Consider the following 18,555-nt stretch of genomic DNA (forward strand, 5'->3'; position numbering starts at 1 on the left):
AATCAACTATGAAAGACCTGGCTACTCTGATCAGTGCAATGATCCACAAGAATTCCAAAGCACTCATAATGAAAGACGTTAGCCTCCGAGAGAGAGAGAGAGAGAACTGCTGAACTCTGAGTGAAGGTTGAAGGATTTTTTTCACTTAATTTTCTTACTTTTTTTCCTCTTGCAATGTGACTGATGTGGAAATGTGTTTTATATGATGTAATATGTATAATGGGCATCACGTTTCTTGCCTTTTCAATGGGTGGGGGAGGGGTGGAGGGAAGGAGAGAATTTGAAACTGAAAACAAAATTTTAAAAAATATTTTTAAAAGAAAGAAAAAAAGGTAAAAACTCCCACTTATAAAATTCCATTCTGAAGAATGCAATGACAAAGATGCATCCTCTGTAGCGAAGCCATTTTCATACCTCCTTAGATGATTCTTGGAAACCATTCTTTCTTCAATGCAGCTACTGAGGTTGATGACTTGACGCAGTTCTGCCTCACTTAAATGCAACTGACGTGCAAGTCAAGATGACACCCTCGTGATGTCATTAGTCCTCTTCCAGGATGAAGGATAAACAACAATAATTCTAGACAGTAAACATGGTTAAATGTTTTGTCCAACCTGGTCATGCAATAATTAAGTTAGTTTGCTTTCAAAGGAGACCAGACCTAAGCTTTTGTTCCTTCATAAAGTAGTGATTGTCCTTACCTGCTGTCAGCCTTTATCTCCTCAAATATCATAACAACCTACGCAAAATTTGCCTGAGTTCCCAGAACACGCATGGAGAAAAACACCATCAAAAATAAGATGTAGATATGGTAGAGGGGGAAAGTGTGTCTGTCTGTCTGTGTGTCCATGTGTGTATGTCTGCGTGTGTGTGTGTTTGCGAGAGAGACAGACAGACAGACAGACACTAACCACAAAGATACAAAGATGTTGGGAGTTAACCCCATTTTATCTTCAGGTCCAGCAATATTAGTACTGTTATTTTTTTTAATTAATTTTTTTTAGTACTGTTATTTCTAGCCAAACTCTATTACAATAAAATAGTTTTAATGTTCCATGGGGTTGCAATAATATGATTTTACTAACATTTTTTCTCAAGAAGCTTATTTTTTATTTTTTTCTTAATAACTTATCTACTTTGCTGTTTGGCATCATTTGTAAGGGATTTCATTTGACCCCTTCAGTAGGCTATCAGGTTCTAATGAAAGAATCTTTCTATGATTTGTTTTTGCCATAAATACGGATTTTTCTTAGGTAGGACATGTCTTTAATAAATAATTATTTATTTTAAAGCTCCCAAGGTGAACAGATCCATCAAACCTTCTAGTTCTGCACCACCAACCTCTCCTCCACCCATACCTGCTTTAGCCCCAGGTAGAGTATAGATTTTTTTTTTAAATCAGACTAAATTAAATAATCTAGATGGATCACATAGCAGGACAAAGATAAGGATGCAAGAATTATAGAGCTAAAAGAATTTTGACATCTTCTGAAAGGGAGCACTAAGAAGGATATATATATATATATAGATATATCTATATATATATAGATATAGATATATATCTATATATATTTCTGAGTACCACTTAGTACCTTTAGAAAAATAGACTATAAATTAAGGCACAAAAAAATTACAAGCAAATTTAAGAAAGCAGAAATACAGAATATATCCTTTATAGATCATAATGCAACAAAAAAGTTATCAACACAAGGAACAGAAGCAAAAGACAGATCTAAATGGAGACTGTACAAATAATAATTAATAACTATGTGAAAGGCTTCCTTCCACCTTTCATTAATGTTGGGGTTTGTGTGATTTTTAATTCATTCTGTTTTTCAAAAAAAATTATTGGCTCATATTTTATTCAAATCAAATTAAGAATTTTTTACAACTTTTATAATACATTCATTTTAACATACAGCAATCATCATAGGGCTAATCCTGATTATCGGTTGATGTTATAAAGGGAATGTGGGGAAATAGCCAAGACACAGAAATATGAATTAACTTGTCCAGATTAATATATGAAAATTAGTTAGAAGTGCTGGATTTATCATTGCACCCTAGGTTCTGTGTGCCTTGTTGAACATTACCTATTAGAAGCAGCTCAGAGCCAAAGTCAGCATCTGCGTCCACACGATGGGATAGCTCCTATCCAAACTAGCTGAGAGATTAAAGCCCGTGGTGATTTAATTATGGTTAGGAATTCAAGAGAATACATTGTAAGCCCTTATATTTTCAATGGAAGGGCAGGATAAGGCATGTATTTCTAATTCCCTAGAAAGTAGGTACTACAAAAAGGATTGTTATTTCTCTATTATTCTTCTACAGAAAGCAATGGGTTGTTTTTTTTTTTTAAATTCCTTCTCATTCTATCAGCTCCTCCATCATCAGCTGCCTACTAGACATTTCTCATTGGATATACCATAGGCATCTCAAACTCAGCATATTCCAACACAAGACTCATTATCTCCCCCAGCTACTTGCAACTTACCCACGCCTTTGTATCCTCTCTATTTATGTTAAGGATACCACCATGCCCCCAGTCATAGTGGCTCCCTAACTTAATCATCATCAACTACCTGTCCCGTCCCACCCTCAACTGCCACACACCTGTAGCCAATCAATTGACAAGGCTGTCAATTCTACCGGCCCAATGTCTCTTACATCTGCTCTCTTCTTTCCACTCAAACAGCCTGACTATCCTAATTAAGGTCCTAATCAACCCTCACTGGAACTGTTGCAATCATCTCTTAGTGGTCCCCTTGCCTTCCATCTCTCCCCTCTCTAATCCATCCTCCTCCACTTAGTGGCAAAATTGATAAAATACAAACTCCTTGTTTTACATGTAAAACTCTTCCAATCTGGCTAAACCTTACCTTTCCAGGATGAATGGATGGATAGATAGACAGATAGACAGATAGATAGACAGACAGACAGATGGATGGGTAGATGGATGGATGGGTCGATAGGTAGATAGATGGGTAAATGGGTAGATGGATAGATTCCTCTGACTGAACAGAAGCTCTTTGAGAGCAGGGACTGCCTCAACACCCAGAACACTGTCTGATGTGTTGTAAGGACTTACCTCAATAATGAGAGTCAACATTTACATCATGCTTTAAGGTTTACAAAGCATTTTATATATGTCATCTTATTTGATCTTCATAAACAAACTGATTTTTTTGTGTAAAGTCCAAGCTTCTCCCCATTTAACAAATAAAATTTGTATTTCTTATTTCAGGAGAAGAGTATGAGGTTCCTGTGACTGAGGTAAGATCTAGTTCAATGTGCAAATTCTCCTCTTGAAGGTGACATTTCTGTTACAAGTTCAATAGCCTATGATCTTAAGTGTTTTTTGAATATACAAAAGAAAAAAATTCATATATGATCCTGTTTTTTGTTTCCATTTTTATGAAAGAGATCATATTTCTCTGTATCTGTCAAGTTCAAAATAACAAATCGATATGTTATATAGAATTGAAAATGGTATGCTATGTAAAACCTATGCTCAAGATCAGATTATGACTGTTGATTAATTCTATTCTCATCATGCTATACCTAATAAGATAGCCTTGTACAGTAGATAATGTAGTGACTCCTGTCTTGGAGTCAGAAAGTCCTGGGTTCAACATCTGATTCCTGTGAGCTGTGTAACCCAGGGTGAGATACTTTTCTGCATCTGTAAAATGGAGATCAAGGAGGCACCTGAGTGGTGCAGTGGAAAGAGCACCAGACCTGGAGTCAGGAGGTCTGAGGTCAAATCTGACCTCAGATACCTTCTATATGTATGACCTTGGGCAAGTCACCCTAGGCCTTAATTTCTTCAAATAGTAAATAATGTTGGACTAGATAAGGTGAGAAAGCACCTCTGAGATGTCTTCCAGGTCTAGATTTGTGATCCTTTGAACTTTTTAAAGCAGTTACCTCATTTTCTATCAATATGAAGTAGGTAGGGATATCCTGATCTTCCAGAGTGGGTAACTGAGGTACAGTGACCAGCATGTCATTGTTAGAGAGAGAATTGGGACTCAGGTTTCTTGAAATCTGGACCATCCAAGATGGCTCCCAAATTAGTAACACGGGAGCCATGGGCAATGGTGCTAGTATATAGAAATAGTCATGAGTTTCAAAATGGGAATGCTTTCCATTGAGCCACATAGACTTCCTCCTCTGTCCCCACGTAGACAGACTAGGGACCATATATGCCACAGCAGTAGAGAGCTGAGATTCTGATTCATGAAGAAATTCCTCCAAAATATGAAGGAAAAGAAGTTTAGAAATAAAAACCAAAAGAGATCTGACAAAAGTCTTCTGTCAAATCACAAAAGGTGATCTTGGAATTTATTTTTTTCAAATGAAATCACTGATACAAAATTCTCAGCTTATGGTTACTTTTTTTCTTTTTCAGACACCACCTCTTTCCCCATACCAAAAACCACCCATCAAAACCCGTGAGTAGCCACTGATAACAAGACAGTGTAGTCTGTTGTCAAGTTTTGAGTATTTTAAGTAAAGGATCAATTTGCCACTCTTTTAAAAACCTTTTAATTCAACAAACAAACTCATGTTACATCTATGGATCAAAGATTAAATTTACTTGTCTGTAGTATTAAAAAACACCGAGTATACCAGTTTATTTTAAATACTAACTGACATATAGGTAGGACACCCACCTACCATGAGTTCAGGGATGCTGATAAGGTTGCCCCATCCCCACCCCTGATCCCTCCTGAACCTGTTGCTCCCTTAAATTCCAGGCAGATCATAATGAGAGCCCGTAGTAGGATAGTGGCGATGGGAATGGGAATGGACCTGGTGACTGAATACATGTTAGGAGTGAGAAAAACAATCCAAGATGGCACCCAAATTAGTAATGTGGGAGCCTTGGGGAATGGTGCTAGTATGTAGAAATAGTCATTACTTTTAAAGTCTTATAAGTTGCCTCCACATTGGCCTCAGTGACTGTTGGGCCCCTAGATGCTAGTCAGTCAGTAGGAAAAGATTCAGAAATACCCTTGCAAGAGCAGAGACAAAGCTTATAGTTCCCAGCCTCTCTTCATATGATTCATATAAACATCATCTCTCTCAATTTCTCTTCCTCATCACTTCCTTTCTCCTCCCTTGATCTTCCCTATCCCAAATTCCTCCCTTATAACCCAAGCCCAGCCCCCCTCCGCCATCCTCCCCTCTCCTCAGAATAAGCACAGATGCTACTGTGGTCATCTTTCCATTATGAAAGCACGGCTTCCGTCCAGCTTGGTCACTGAGCAGGCTTTGGAACATGTCCTCCCTCCCATTTCTTGGCTAACTCCTTTATTTTCCAGTTGTCACCATAAAACTACCGTGTCCTGTCTTGTGAGGTCTCAATTACCCAACATTGTCCCAGGGAGGGGATGAGTAACAAGATTCATAGAATCATAGAATTTCAGAGTTAGAAGAGATCCCGGTGGCCATCTAGCCTAAGCTATAACAGATTTAGAATCCCCATCACAACATAGATAATAAGTGGTCATCCAGGTTCTTTGGAAGACCTTCAAGAAGGCAGAACCTTCCACTTCCTGAGGTGGAACCTGCTACCTCCTGAGGAAACCCACTGCACTTGTAGAATAGCTCTGATAGTTAAGAAATATTCCTGGAAAGCAAGTCTAAACTGGCTTCTTTGAAACTCTCCCTTTCCTCTCCCCATTGCTCCTAGTCCTGCAAAACAGAATGTCTAACCCCATTTTGACTTTGCAGCTGTTTAAATATTTTAAGACAATTATGTCCTCCATACCCCAGCCTTCTCTTTTCCAGGATTTAGCAGCCCAATAATTCTTTCTCACACACTAAGACCAAGATTCCTCCATCATTGTATCACAAAGTGATCAGGACCAGGAATCTATTCCACTTACCTCTCAACTTCCCTTACTGTCCCAGAGGGTGACTAGGTTAGGGATTCTTCCTTGTGCCCTAAAGCTCAGTCCTCTCTACACTGTCCTGAAAATCTTTCCATGTTTGCCATCAATCTCACATGTGGCAGCCCCAGCACCTAATGACGACTAAAGAGGTAGGAGCAAGAAGGGTGGAGAGTGACCAAGGGTGACATGAGGCTCTGGGGTTCTGGTTCTAGGTACCTCTGTTTTCCCTTAGTGAATTTCCTTTTACCCCCGAACAGATGAACCCATGAAAAACATTTTTAGGAAACTCCTAGCAGGATCCACATCTGGATTCCTACCTTAACCTTACAGAGACTCGTCAGAGACTCCTACCTCCCTTCTCACCTCCAGCCAGCTAAGCCCATTGGTCAGAGAGGCTCCCAGGAGGAGTCTTTCCACCTCTGTGTACACCATATTTTCTTTTTCTTTTCCTTTTTTAGCATTTTATTTTTCTACAGTTATATATAAAAACAATTTTAAACATTCATTTTTAAACTTTGAGTTCCAAATTCTCTCCCTATTCTCTCCCTTCCTACCTCTCCATCCCCCCCCCCCCCCACTGAGAAGGCAAGCAATTCGATATATGTTATACAGGTGTGGTCATGCAAAACATATCCCTAACAGTCATGAAAGAAAACGTAGACAAAAAAGACTCAAGAAAAATAAAGTGAAAAAATGCTTCAATCTGTATTCAGACACCATCAGTTCTTTCCCTGGGAATGGATAGTACCCTTCATCATAAATCCTTCAGACTTGTCTTAGATCATTGTGTTACTGAGAATAGCTAAGTCTTTCTCAGCTGATCATCCTACAATTTTGCTGTTACTTTGTACACAGTACATTTCACTTTGCATCAGCCCATGCAAGTCTTCTTCCAGGTTTTTCTGAGAGCATCCTGCTCATCATTTCTTATAATGCACAATCACAATCACATACTACAATTTGCTCAGCCATTCCCCAATTGATGGGCACCCCCTCAATTTCTAATTCTTTGCCCCCAGAAAAGAGCTGCTATAAATATTTTTATACACATAGGTCCTTTTTCTTTTTTGGTTTTTTATCTCTTTTGCGATACAGACCTAGTAGTGGTATTGCTAGGTTAAAGGGTATGCATGGTTTTATAGCCCTTTGGGCATAGTTCCAAATTGCTCTTCAGAATGGCTAAAAATCAGTTCATAACTCCACCAACAATGCATTAATGTCTCATTTTTCCCACATCCCTTCCAACATTTGTCATTTACCTTAGATTATTTTCTTAGATTAAGCAATCCAATAGGTATGAGGTAGTACCTCATAATTGTTTTAATTTGCATTTCTCCAATCAATAGTGAGTTAGAGTATTTTTTTCATATGGCTATAGATAGCTTTGATTACATCATCTGAAAACTGATCCTATCTTTTGCTCCTTTATCATTTGTGGAATGGCTCTACGCCGTATTTTCTATCTGCATCCTGGTTGACAAGACCAAGCCCTACAGCTAAAGACATGAGATTGTTCACCTACCCAAAGTTGTGAGAATCAAATGAAATAATATTTGTAAAGTATTTAGTACAGCGCCTGCCACATAGAAGGTGCTATATAAATGTTTGCTATCATTACTGTCACTATTATACGAGATGACCTCAGTAAAACCCTTTGCAAGTGCTATATATCAACGTTAGCTTTTATGATTGGGATGATGGTGAACTATTACTTAAAAAACAACAAAAGAGTAAATGCGTCTTTCTTCCCTGGCCTAAAAGGTGATTTTATTTCACTATGAAAATCCTATTTGAGGATCTGAAGATTTAGGACTGATTATTGTTTATGTCCACTGTGCTCAGGTGATAGCAGCAATTCCACGGCTCAGGAATCCAAGCCTCCTTCATCAATTCAGGCCCCATCACCTCTCCCAAGGGCCATGTAAGTACCTGCCACAAAAAGGAGACCCACTTAGAATGCTGAAGCTGAGGGTCAGAGGGTCTGAGGGTCAGAGCAGCAGCCTCGATGAAAGCGGGGGAGAAACATTCTCTAAAGGGAGCAGGCTCTGCTCCAGAGATAATTGAGACAGAACAAAACAAGGCTCCTCTGGTTTTGCTTCTTTTCCAAGTGAAAAGGGAGATGGTCAGGCCAGAGAAAGGCCAATGGGCTGCAGAGGTTGGGCTTCTATTACTCACTACACTGCACTGAAGTCTTTTAAGGTGGGTCTGGATTCTTAGCACCTCAGTCTCAAGAATTCGGCCCAGCACAGTGCCCAGCATACAGTAAGAGCTAAATCAATGCCTGTTGTGTGACTGACTGACCTGGAGGGAAGCAGGTCCCAGGGAATCTATGCATGCTGACTGCCTCACATCGCTGAACTCACAGATCTTTCTGTAAAGATAATAGTCCCAACAGTCAAGAGACAGGAATATTATATATGATATATGATCAATGTCTAGTCAGATAATTGATGGCAGTCATTTACTCAGGGTATATCCTCTTCATGGGGAAGCTTCCTCAGGAACCTAAATTAGAGATCTAAAGATTGCTCAGTGAGCTTAGAACCACCACCAAGAAAACACACAAGGTGACTTAGGTGACCTTAGGCAAGTCACTCAACTTTTCTGAGCCTCAGTTTCCTCATCTGCAAATCAACAACCACTTATTGAGCGCTTATTATATACTTAGTTTCCCCGTCTTTACGTCAACAAGTCAAGTCAGCCAGCATTTATTAAGTACTTACTATAAGCCAGGTGTTGTGCTTAGGCTTTCTTCAAAAGAGGATAATGATCACATGTACTTAATAGGACTATTGGGAGAATTAAATGAGATAATGTAAGTGAAGTACATTGTAAACCTTTAAAGTATGGTAGAAATATGGGCTATTATCATTGCTGTATATTTGAGCTACTATTATTATAATTATCATTATTATTTTAGTAGCACAGCCAATCAGCTCATAGCTTTCACGCATGTTGTTATCTCATTTGTTCTTCAGAACAATCCTAAGAGGGAAATAGCATAAGCCATGTTTTTCCTACTTTATAGATGACGAAACTGAGACTCAGATGTGCAGTGACCTGCCCAAGTCCCTTTACTCAATAAGCAGCACAGCCAGGTCTTCTGGTGCAGAACCAAGGTTCTTTGTACCACACCATAATGCCTCTCTTATCATAGAACATTTCAGGAGAGTTTGATTCCTGATTTCACCACTTACAAGCGGAGTGACCTTGGACTAGTCACTGTACTTTTCTGCATCTTAGTTTCCACAACTGTTAACATGGAGATAATAATCTTGGTGCTGCCACTTCATAGGAGGGTTGTGAGGTTCCAGGGAGACAGCCTGTGTGTCAAGGGTCTTTACACACCATGAAGATACTACACAGATGTCAGCTACTTCTGGTATGCTTTCAGACCTTGGCTGGGGAATAATTAATATTGTCCTGCCAGGCATTTTCCTGAAGCTTCAATTTGTTTTCATTCCACTGAAGGTATTTAACTCTGCTTTCCTTTTAACTCTCCACAAACCAGCAAAGCATAACTTCCCCCTTCCATGATCCAAAAGGGGCAGCTCTCCAGGGCATTGGCTTCTACTGATCTGGTTTAAATTTACATGGGTCATTTCACAACAGCTTTCTCTATTACTGATTTCTTTTTATTCTCCAGGAAGAAAACAGCAACTCAACTGAAGACAGTAAGTTGATTTTGAAATGTGGTTTTGATATAAAACAGTATTATCTTTCCTGTAACATCTACTGGTATTGGACAGCTTCACACCGAAGTTAAAAGAGAGATGGCCAGAACAGTTAGAGAATCCAGGTGGCGATTCAGGCTGGCCCATTCTTACTGGTCACACCTTGGTGGAATCTTCTCCGGTCAAATCCAGTGCTCAGGAGTTCTATTTTATCAGCTCACTCAGAGGTGATCAAACTCTTTGGGATGGATCCACAGTGATCAAATTCAAAAGACCCTGATTTGTTGTCATTTTCTGTAAGATGGAGTCTCTGTGTCTTGCCCAAGCTGGAAATATAGGGACTACTCATGGATTCATTCCCACTATTGATTGGCACAAAAGCTTTGCTGGACCTGGCTTTGTTCACCCATCTTTAGGCATCCTGGTCCCTGCTCCTAGGACCTCGCTATATTGATGTCAAACTTAATTCACACACCTGATCAATAGCCCACTCCAGCTCAGAACTCCTGAACTCAAGAGATCCACCAGGCTCAGCCTCCCTGGTAGCTGGGATTCCAGGTGTGTGCCAAGAGGCCTGAAAGAGACACTAATTTGCAAACTATAATATCAGTTTTTTAATTAATAATAACATTAGCTTTGTTGATGCTACTCTTTTGCATGGTAAAAGAGAGAGTCCAGACAGAGACCAAATTATAGGTCAGGAAATTGACTGGTAAACATAGGATCACAACAAAGGGAATTGGATATTCTCAGAGACATTTCCATCAAACTATGACAGCTGGATTAATGGCCTTCTTAACTCTAGGGTTACTGATTTATGTTTACCAGTTTACTAACTGGTACAATTAGTGAAATCAGAGGATCTACTTCCTCCAACAGCGCTAAACAAACACTGGCCATCTCCCACTCTTGAGCATTCTTTTTCTAGACCCAGTGCAGAGCCCTTAGATTTTGACATCATCGCAAATAGTATTAGTGTAAATTTGGCTAGATCATGGCTTATTTTACCTTTGAAATTCAGAAAGCTATCTTCCACCTGAGAGAGTTTCGATAGACACCTTGATTTCATCATCATATGAGTTCTAAGGTAGAAAGAGGTGGGAAGAATACTTAGGTGGTTGACTAATCGCACCCTTTTTTTAAATTAAATTCTCCTTAGCTTCAACTGTAGGGCATATTTCTGACCTTGTTTCAAAATTCTAGGGATGTAACCCACTATATAATGACCCCAGTTAAAAGATGAAATAATGTCAAAATAAAAGCAAAAACCGAGTCTTTCTTAAGGTAGACATACTCTTAGCAACAGTAAAAATGCTAGTTGAAGTTATACCTTATAAGGAGAGAACAGTTATAGTGGAAACCTTTGTAATGAGTATAAAAACACAGTGGCTTTAGTAAATATCTTTACTCTGTAGAACAGACTTGCCAAAGAGACTGCTTCTTTCACAGAAATTCTCTTCAGTGTGCTGGGATATAGACTCCCTATCAACTAATTGTGGAGCTGATTCCAGAGGGTAGCATAGTTGGCATCACCTGGGCATGAAAAAAACTAGGATCTTACCTAAGCAACAATGAATCAAGGCCGTATGTTAATAAACTAATGGCTACCTTGGCTCACTCCTTCCAAATTCTCTAGAAGGTTTAGTTGCCATCTCTAAGAAAAGAGATGACACAGACATGAGACCTAAATACAGATTCAGGGGAGTAATGGGAAGGGATACTCTGATAGCCAACATGGTCTATAGCCACTGGACCTATCATCTCGACATTTACGAAGATGAGGACCCCTTTTAACATCAAAAAAATTGTTTTCGGTTTGTTTGTTGGTTTTTTTTTTTGGAGGGGGGAAGGCAGGACAATTGGGGTAAGGGACTTGCCCAAAGTCACACAGCTAATAAGTGTCTGAGGCCAGACTTGAACTCAGGTCCTCCTTCCTCCAGGACTGGTGCTCTATTCACTGCACCACCTAGCTGCCCCTTAACGTCAAAATTTTTATGAACATCCACGTGATAGTGTGTATATTATAAGCAGCCATTGAACAAGAAAAATGTGTAAGTAAAAGCTATGATAAATTCAGTAATGTTTTAATTTTATTAATTCTTGATCAATGAAAATTTATCTTTTGTAACTTCCATCTCTCCCCTGTCCCACCCTCAAAGATAAACAAAATCTGTTACAAATGTGTTTAGTTAAGCAAAATAAATTCCCTCATTATCCATGTCTAAGAAAAAGAGACTTAATATGCACTTTGAACCTATCACCTCTCTATTGTAAGATTATCTGTCTGTCTATCTATCCATAACATGTCTAGCATACGTTATCATAAACTCTCTCAGTTAGTGCTTGTTCATTGCATTGATCAGAGTTCCTAAGTCTCAAAATTATTTACAATATTGTTGTTACTGCATAAATTGTTTTCCTGGTTCTGCACACTTTACACCGTATCAGTTCATACAAGTCCTCCCAGGTGTTTCTTACACCATTGTCTTCATCATTTCTTACAGTACAATAGTATTCACTGATATTCATATACTATTACTTGTTCAGCCATTCCCCAATTGATGGGAACTCCACTTTCAGTTTCTGATTCTTCACCATTACAAAAAGACCTGTTATAAATATTTTTGTAATCCTTAGTTATGGTTTGTTTTGTTTAAGACCACCCCCTTGCTTAATCTACACTCTCTCTTGTTCCTCCCTTTCCCCTTTTCCTTCTGTTTCCCTGTTGAATGAAATGTATTTCTGTACCCAAATGTAGGGTTCTTCCTTCCTCTGAAGTCTCAGATGAACATAAGTTTCAAGTGTCAATTGCTCTCTCCACCCCTTCCTCATTTTTAGACTCCTATTTATGCCTTCTGCTTATGTGACACAATTTTTCCTCCTGCCTGTCCCTTCTCTTTGCCCCTCATTAATGCTTTTAAATGAATTTGGATTTAACTAATCACTATAGTATCCCTATGTATTTGAAAAAGAGTAATATGTGTAAATGTGAGACATAGTAGGCAGCTATATAGTTCAGTGGATAGAGTGTTAGGTTTGGAATCAGAAAGACCTGAGTTAAACTCCTACCTCAGACCTTCCTAGCGGTGTAACCCTGGTCAAATCATTTAATCTCTCTCAGTCTCAGTTATTTCATCTGTGAAATGGGGATAAATAATAGCACCTACCTCAGCGGGCTGACATAAGAATCAAGTAAGGTGACAAATGTAGAGTAGTTCGCAAACCTTAACATGCTATATAAATATTAGAAAATATTATTATTATTAATTCAACATACAGAAATGACCTTTGCTTATTTATGGACTTGTGACATAACCACTCCTCCCACAGGACCTTGGCCTATCAGTTGGGAACCCCTAGGTCAGACCAATTGCCAATAATTATCATCATCCATTTATTTTTAAGTGTCAGTTACCAACATTCACTGCCCTCCCCAACCCTTGAGTGCAAAGCACTATATGAACTGCCATAAATAAAGATATTGCTCTTGCTACTGAAAAGCTGTATTCTAGTTTTAAATTTGCTCTAGTTGGTATTTTATTTATATATGTATATATATAATATGTATGTATTATATATATTGGTATTATATATGTAGGGATGTGTATATATACTTTATAGAGGGATATATATATACACACATACACCTATAGATATATTGGTATCATATATATAGGTATTTATATATAGTTGGTATTACATATATTAATATATAAAATAACTATATGTGCACATATAGTTAATGAAATTGATGAATATTTTTGCAATCTTAAAAATAGCATTTTTGCACAAGGCTGATTATATGTCAGTATACACACGGAGGAATGCTCTATTAAAATGTCTATTTTAGTAATGTTGCTTGTATTTCTCACTGCATTATAAACTGTTTACTTTCAAATTCTGTCAAGTTGCATGGCCTTATTTTTTGTTTTTTCAGGCCCCAGGTCTCCCTCCACCGAACACCTTGAGTGGTCATGAAGGTAAAATGTATATAAAGCTTTTTTTCTTTTTGCTTGTTTTGTTTTGTTTGGTGGGGGGAGGGTTGGGGAGGTGAACCCAGAAAATTACTTTGTAAATAATTATTGTAAACAGGGTATGCATTTCTCAAACCAAAGTACCTTCTACAAACAGCAGTGAGTAGCTAGATTTTAACCACAAACACTTCTCAGTGTCCCAACCCTTACAGCACAATCTGCCCCCTTGCAGAGAGCCATTCTGATTTCCAAGTGAAGACAGAGCAGGAGGGGACCTCAGTGGTCCTCAGGTCTAAACCTTACATTTTACAGACGGTGTTTTACAGATGACTCAGGGAAGTTGAAATAATCAGATAAGGCCTACCCAAAAGTGAAGAATTAGTTATTCAAAACTAGAATTTGAAATGAGCTGAATAAACAAATAGTTCAAAGAGTTCAAATAGTACCTGCTCTTTTGCCTTTCCAAGAGTTTAGAGAAGGGATCTTAACCCTGGGGTCCATGCATAGACTTAAGGAGGGCCCTGAACTTGGATGGAAAAAAAATCACATCGTTATTATCACTAGCCTCTAACTGAAATTTAGCATTTCCTTCAATTATTTAAAAACATTATTCTAAGAAAGGGTCCCTAGGGTTCACTAGACTACCAAAGGCGTCCATGACACAAAGATTAAAAACCTTTGCATTGCTTTTGCATTGCCTTTCTGGAATGTCTTACTTTCCTTCACTTCCACTGTTTTATGTATTGTTTGCCAGAAGCCACAGCTAACTTTACACTTCCCTTGCTAAGACGACCCCACCCATCTTTCAAGATGACCCAAAAATAGTTCTCTGAATTTCCTCAGGGCTATTAACAAATGGGCACTTTCTAACTCTAGGTGATAGCTCCTGTATAAATTGACCTTTTTCCCCCTCTCTGTGCATATGTTTGTCACTGGCTATCTCCTGGTTTCCTCCTTTCTGTCTGTATCTTTTTTGATCACCCTGTTTCTGTGTGTGTCTATCCATGGTTCTCCTTTTCTCTGCCTGTTTTTCAATGGTTTTAGCTTTTGATTCTTCACTTGTTTCCTTTTCATCTTGCTAAGCAAAAAACACAGGAGCATCCTGGAGCCTAGATCAACTATGATCTCCCCTCTGGAGCTCACCCGGGTGCATCTTTAAAATACCAGGATGGATACATACCAAAATAGGAGGAGTCATAGACTCACTGAATCTCAGAATTTGAAGGAACCTTAGAAGGCTATCTCATTGAGCCTCTACCTGAAGGCATAGGAGCACAGTGGTAAGGGCACTGACCTTATAGTCAGAGAGCCTGGGTTCAAACTGTAACTCTGCCGTCACTTCCTTGCTGTGTGACCATGGGCACTTAACATCTCTGACCCTCAATTTCCTCAACTGTAACACTGGAGACAGGGGTTGAGCTAATTGGCTTCTAAGGTCCCTTTGAGTCCAAATCTACGACCCTATGAAATGGGAAGCTCTTCTCTAAATCCCCAGCCTCTGCTGGGATACCTCTAGAAAGAGCAGAAGCTAGAGTGAGAAGAGACCCCTGAGACCATGTAGTCCAATCCGACCTTCCTCCCTTCTGAGACCGTGTAGTCCAGTCCGACCTTCCTCCCTTCTGAGACCGTGTAGTCCCGTCCGACCTTCCTCCCCTCTGAGACCGTGTAGTCCAGTCCGACCTTCCTCCCTTCTGAGACCGTGTAGTCCCGTCCGACCTTCCTCCCTTCTGAGACCGTGTAGTCCCGTCCGACCTTCCTCCCTTCTGAGACCGTGTAGTCCCGTCCGACCTTCCCCCCCCTCCCCCCCCCGCCCCGCTCCGCTCCCCTTTTACTGATGCTCAGACCCAGAAAGGTTCAATGAGTTGCCCGAACAAGTGTAGCTGAGCTGAGACCTGAGGCGCCCATTCAGTCCACTTTTGGAGGGTTCTCATTGTTACTCAGTTGTTACATTGTTGTCACTCATTGTCACATTGTTCTCAGTGAGCTAAAATCACCCTCCCTGGGACTTCACCCGCTCTTCCATGTGAAAAAGTGCTGCACTGATTCTAGCATGTTAGGGACTTGTGCTAAGGAAAAATCAGGGTAGCAGAAGGGTCCTCGTTTCTGATCCATGATGCGGTGCACGGCCTGCTGTCGAGAAGGTCACATTGGTGCAGGCAGGATTACACCTGTCAGGCAGGGACCCCAAATCTCTAGTTACAGAGGAGTCTGCGCATAGAACATGGCAGGGAGCCTGAGCCAATGGACGGAAGGCATCATTCTCCAAGTCCCCACGAGCTTGGAGAGCTCAAGTAGGACAGACAGATGCACAACACAGTGAGATTAAGCACAGGCAAAAGCAGGTGGCGGATCAGTTCTTCCCACGTGGTTTTGTTGTTTCGCAGAGAAAATTGCATTTGCTCATAATCCTGAACTGTGAACTTTCCCCATGTAGAAAAGCCCATACCTGCTGAACGTCACCGAGGCCGAGCCCCTGGCCCGAGGCTGGACCTCCCACGCCCATCTACACTTCCCAGTGTCAACAAGTAAGGATTATTTTGTTCCCTGTGTTCGGTCTCACCATGTTATAGCGTTTTTTTATAAGAACTTATATTTAGTATAAGTAAGTGCTGAAGCTGGAGGGCCCAGGGTAGCTTCCTTGTCATGAGCTGAGGCTGACTTTGGGCTAATGGGCATTTTCCAGCAAATAAGGAGGTGTTGGATCACCCAAAGAATGTGTTGGACCCAAATAAAATGAAATTCCAACATTTAGCCGTTGCGTTAAGATTGTGAGCTTTCTATGAAAATTACATATCACTAGTCTTCTATTCATGGAACTCAGTAATGAAGAAACAAAAGCTATTGTCAAGGTGGTTGAGACCACTACACCACAACTTTTACCCAAATTTATCCAGATAACAGAAAGTGGGTTGGTTTGTTTCTTGAATTATTGAAGTAATTGCTTCAGCTTTCAGGGCAATCTACCAATGAAAAAGGCCCAACTGTTAAGGTGTGGTAAAGTGAAGATCAGAGAACCTGGGTTCAAATCCCAGCTATTCCTCTTGCTACCCACATGATATTAGGCTTGTCACTTAGCTTCTTATCTTCTTATCTGTAAAAAAGGGCATCTTGAATTAGATGGTCTCTTAAGTCCCAGATCTAAGTCTAAGGTCCTATAATTTTTATGATTCTTTCTACAAAGCCAAAACAAGTGGTGGAAAGATTAGAATTTGGGCCAATTAAACTCCAAAAAGTCACAATCCCTGACACCAAACTCATTTCTTCCTCCAGATGGGCTCTTTCCTGAGATTCATGTTTCTGACAATGGTAGTGGAATCATTCTCCCAGATTCTGGGGTCTTAGGGCCAGGGTTTGTCTTCTTTGACTCATGAAGCCCCCTTCAAAGAAAGCCCATTAGCCTAGTCAGTCACCAAACCAAGTTGATTCTTTCTTCAGAATATCTTCATATTTGATTCCCCTTTCCTTTCCCATTGTCACCACCCTAGAGAGTAGTATGCCCTTGTCACCTCACACCAGGAATACTGCAAAAACTATTACTGGTCTTGACAGCTCACAAGTAGGAGAGCTGGGATGTAGACATGGGTCTCCTAATTCCCACAGGGATGTCTTATTAGCAATGCCTTGGAAGGGAAGGAGCTAAGACAGAAATCCTCAGTGTTAAGAGAAGGATAGGAAGAAAGATCCTATGGAGCTCTAATAATAGACCAGGAAGGGAGAGTGTAGGCAACAGGCTGGGGCAAGGGAAGGTGATCATTTCCTGGATTTCATTAATTTAAGAAATACTTATTTAGCACCTAGCACACATACAGAGAGAGAGAGAGAGAGAGAGAGAGAGAGAGAGAGAGCACACTGTGCCACATCCTGGGAAAGCAGATATGAAGTTGAGAGAAGACACATATGTGGTTCCTGCCCTCATGGACAGTCACATCCATTATCTACAGTCTAATAGAAGACTAAGAGAAATGTACATCGGTAATACACAATACTACAGAATAAATATGTCCCCAGAGAAGTCAGAGTTGTAGAGCTGAAAGAGACCCAAGAAGTCATCTAATCCATCTACTCATTTTATAAATGAGTAAACTGAATCCCAGGGAAGTCAAGTGACTTGTCCAAGATCACAAAGGTAGAAAGCATCAGAAGCAGAATTTGAACCCAGATCTTCTCATTCCAGAGCTTGTGCTTGTTCCACTTTTCAAAATGTTTCCATCTTGAAAAACAAAGAGCTCTATGAGGCCCACAGGGGAATTTATGATGATCTGACTTGGGCTAGATGAAAACTTATCTTTAAATTCTCTTTGAAGAAAGAAAAGGTTTACACAACAAATCAATTTTGCAAACAAGATTGCAGAGAGCATTAAAATAATAATAGTAATGAAGATCACTTTTATCGACATAGTATTTTATGATTACCAAACACTTTGCCTTATCTCTTTTGTTTAATTACTTGGGATCATAACATGGAGGGGGCGGGGAGGGTGAAGAACCTTAGAAATGATTAATTCTAACTCCTAGAGAGGTTAAAAGACTTGCCCAGGGTAAGTAAGAAATAGAGTTAGAATTGTACCCAGATAGTTTTCCTACAAATCCACATCAATTTAACAAATTTTAATAGGAACTTTAGCATGGTAATTATTTGTTAATTTATGTTGCTAATGAGACACGACTCACTTGATTTATTAAAGCAGGTCCAATGGTGCCTCCATTAAGAATGGTTCCATAGTTGTGGAACTATGATGTTAGATTAACCATTTCATAGTCTTTTGAGATACCACGTTGAAAAAGTCCTCCCTGCTAAGCCTCTAGAATCAAGGGAGTCCTCTTGTGGAGCAATCATGATTCTGCTGATAATTCAGAACCACCAGAGAATTTCAGAGAACCACAGAATAGTTTAACCAGAACACAGCTTAAAGACCATCTAGCCTAAGCCCTTCATTTTATGGATAAAGAAACTGAGGGCCAGAAGGTTTAAGTAACTTACCCAAGGTCACATAGCTCATAATCCAG

At 39.7% G+C, this 18,555-nt stretch overlaps 1 protein-coding gene across 2 annotated transcripts in view; it reads left to right on the forward strand.

Annotated features, from left to right (window-relative positions):
- BLNK (B cell linker) overlaps positions 1–18,555 on the forward strand; it is a 103,046-nt gene that overhangs the window by 71,369 nt on the left and 13,122 nt on the right. The window contains exons 8-14 of one of the 2 annotated variants that reach the window (XM_036736363.1): positions 1,293–1,373; positions 3,245–3,273; positions 4,412–4,454; positions 7,743–7,821; positions 9,547–9,574; positions 13,512–13,554; positions 15,983–16,073. In XM_036736363.1, the coding sequence (XP_036592258.1) occupies positions 1,293–1,373; positions 3,245–3,273; positions 4,412–4,454; positions 7,743–7,821; positions 9,547–9,574; positions 13,512–13,554; positions 15,983–16,073 (394 nt within the window). The remainder of the gene's footprint in view (positions 1–1,292; positions 1,374–3,244; positions 3,274–4,411; positions 4,455–7,742; positions 7,822–9,546; positions 9,575–13,511; positions 13,555–15,982; positions 16,074–18,555) is intronic. The other variant, XM_036736365.1, reaches the window with a different exon arrangement.

Source organism: Trichosurus vulpecula, chromosome 8 (genome assembly GCF_011100635.1).
Source record: "Trichosurus vulpecula isolate mTriVul1 chromosome 8, mTriVul1.pri, whole genome shotgun sequence".
Classification (NCBI taxonomy): Eukaryota; Metazoa; Chordata; class Mammalia; order Diprotodontia; family Phalangeridae; genus Trichosurus; species Trichosurus vulpecula.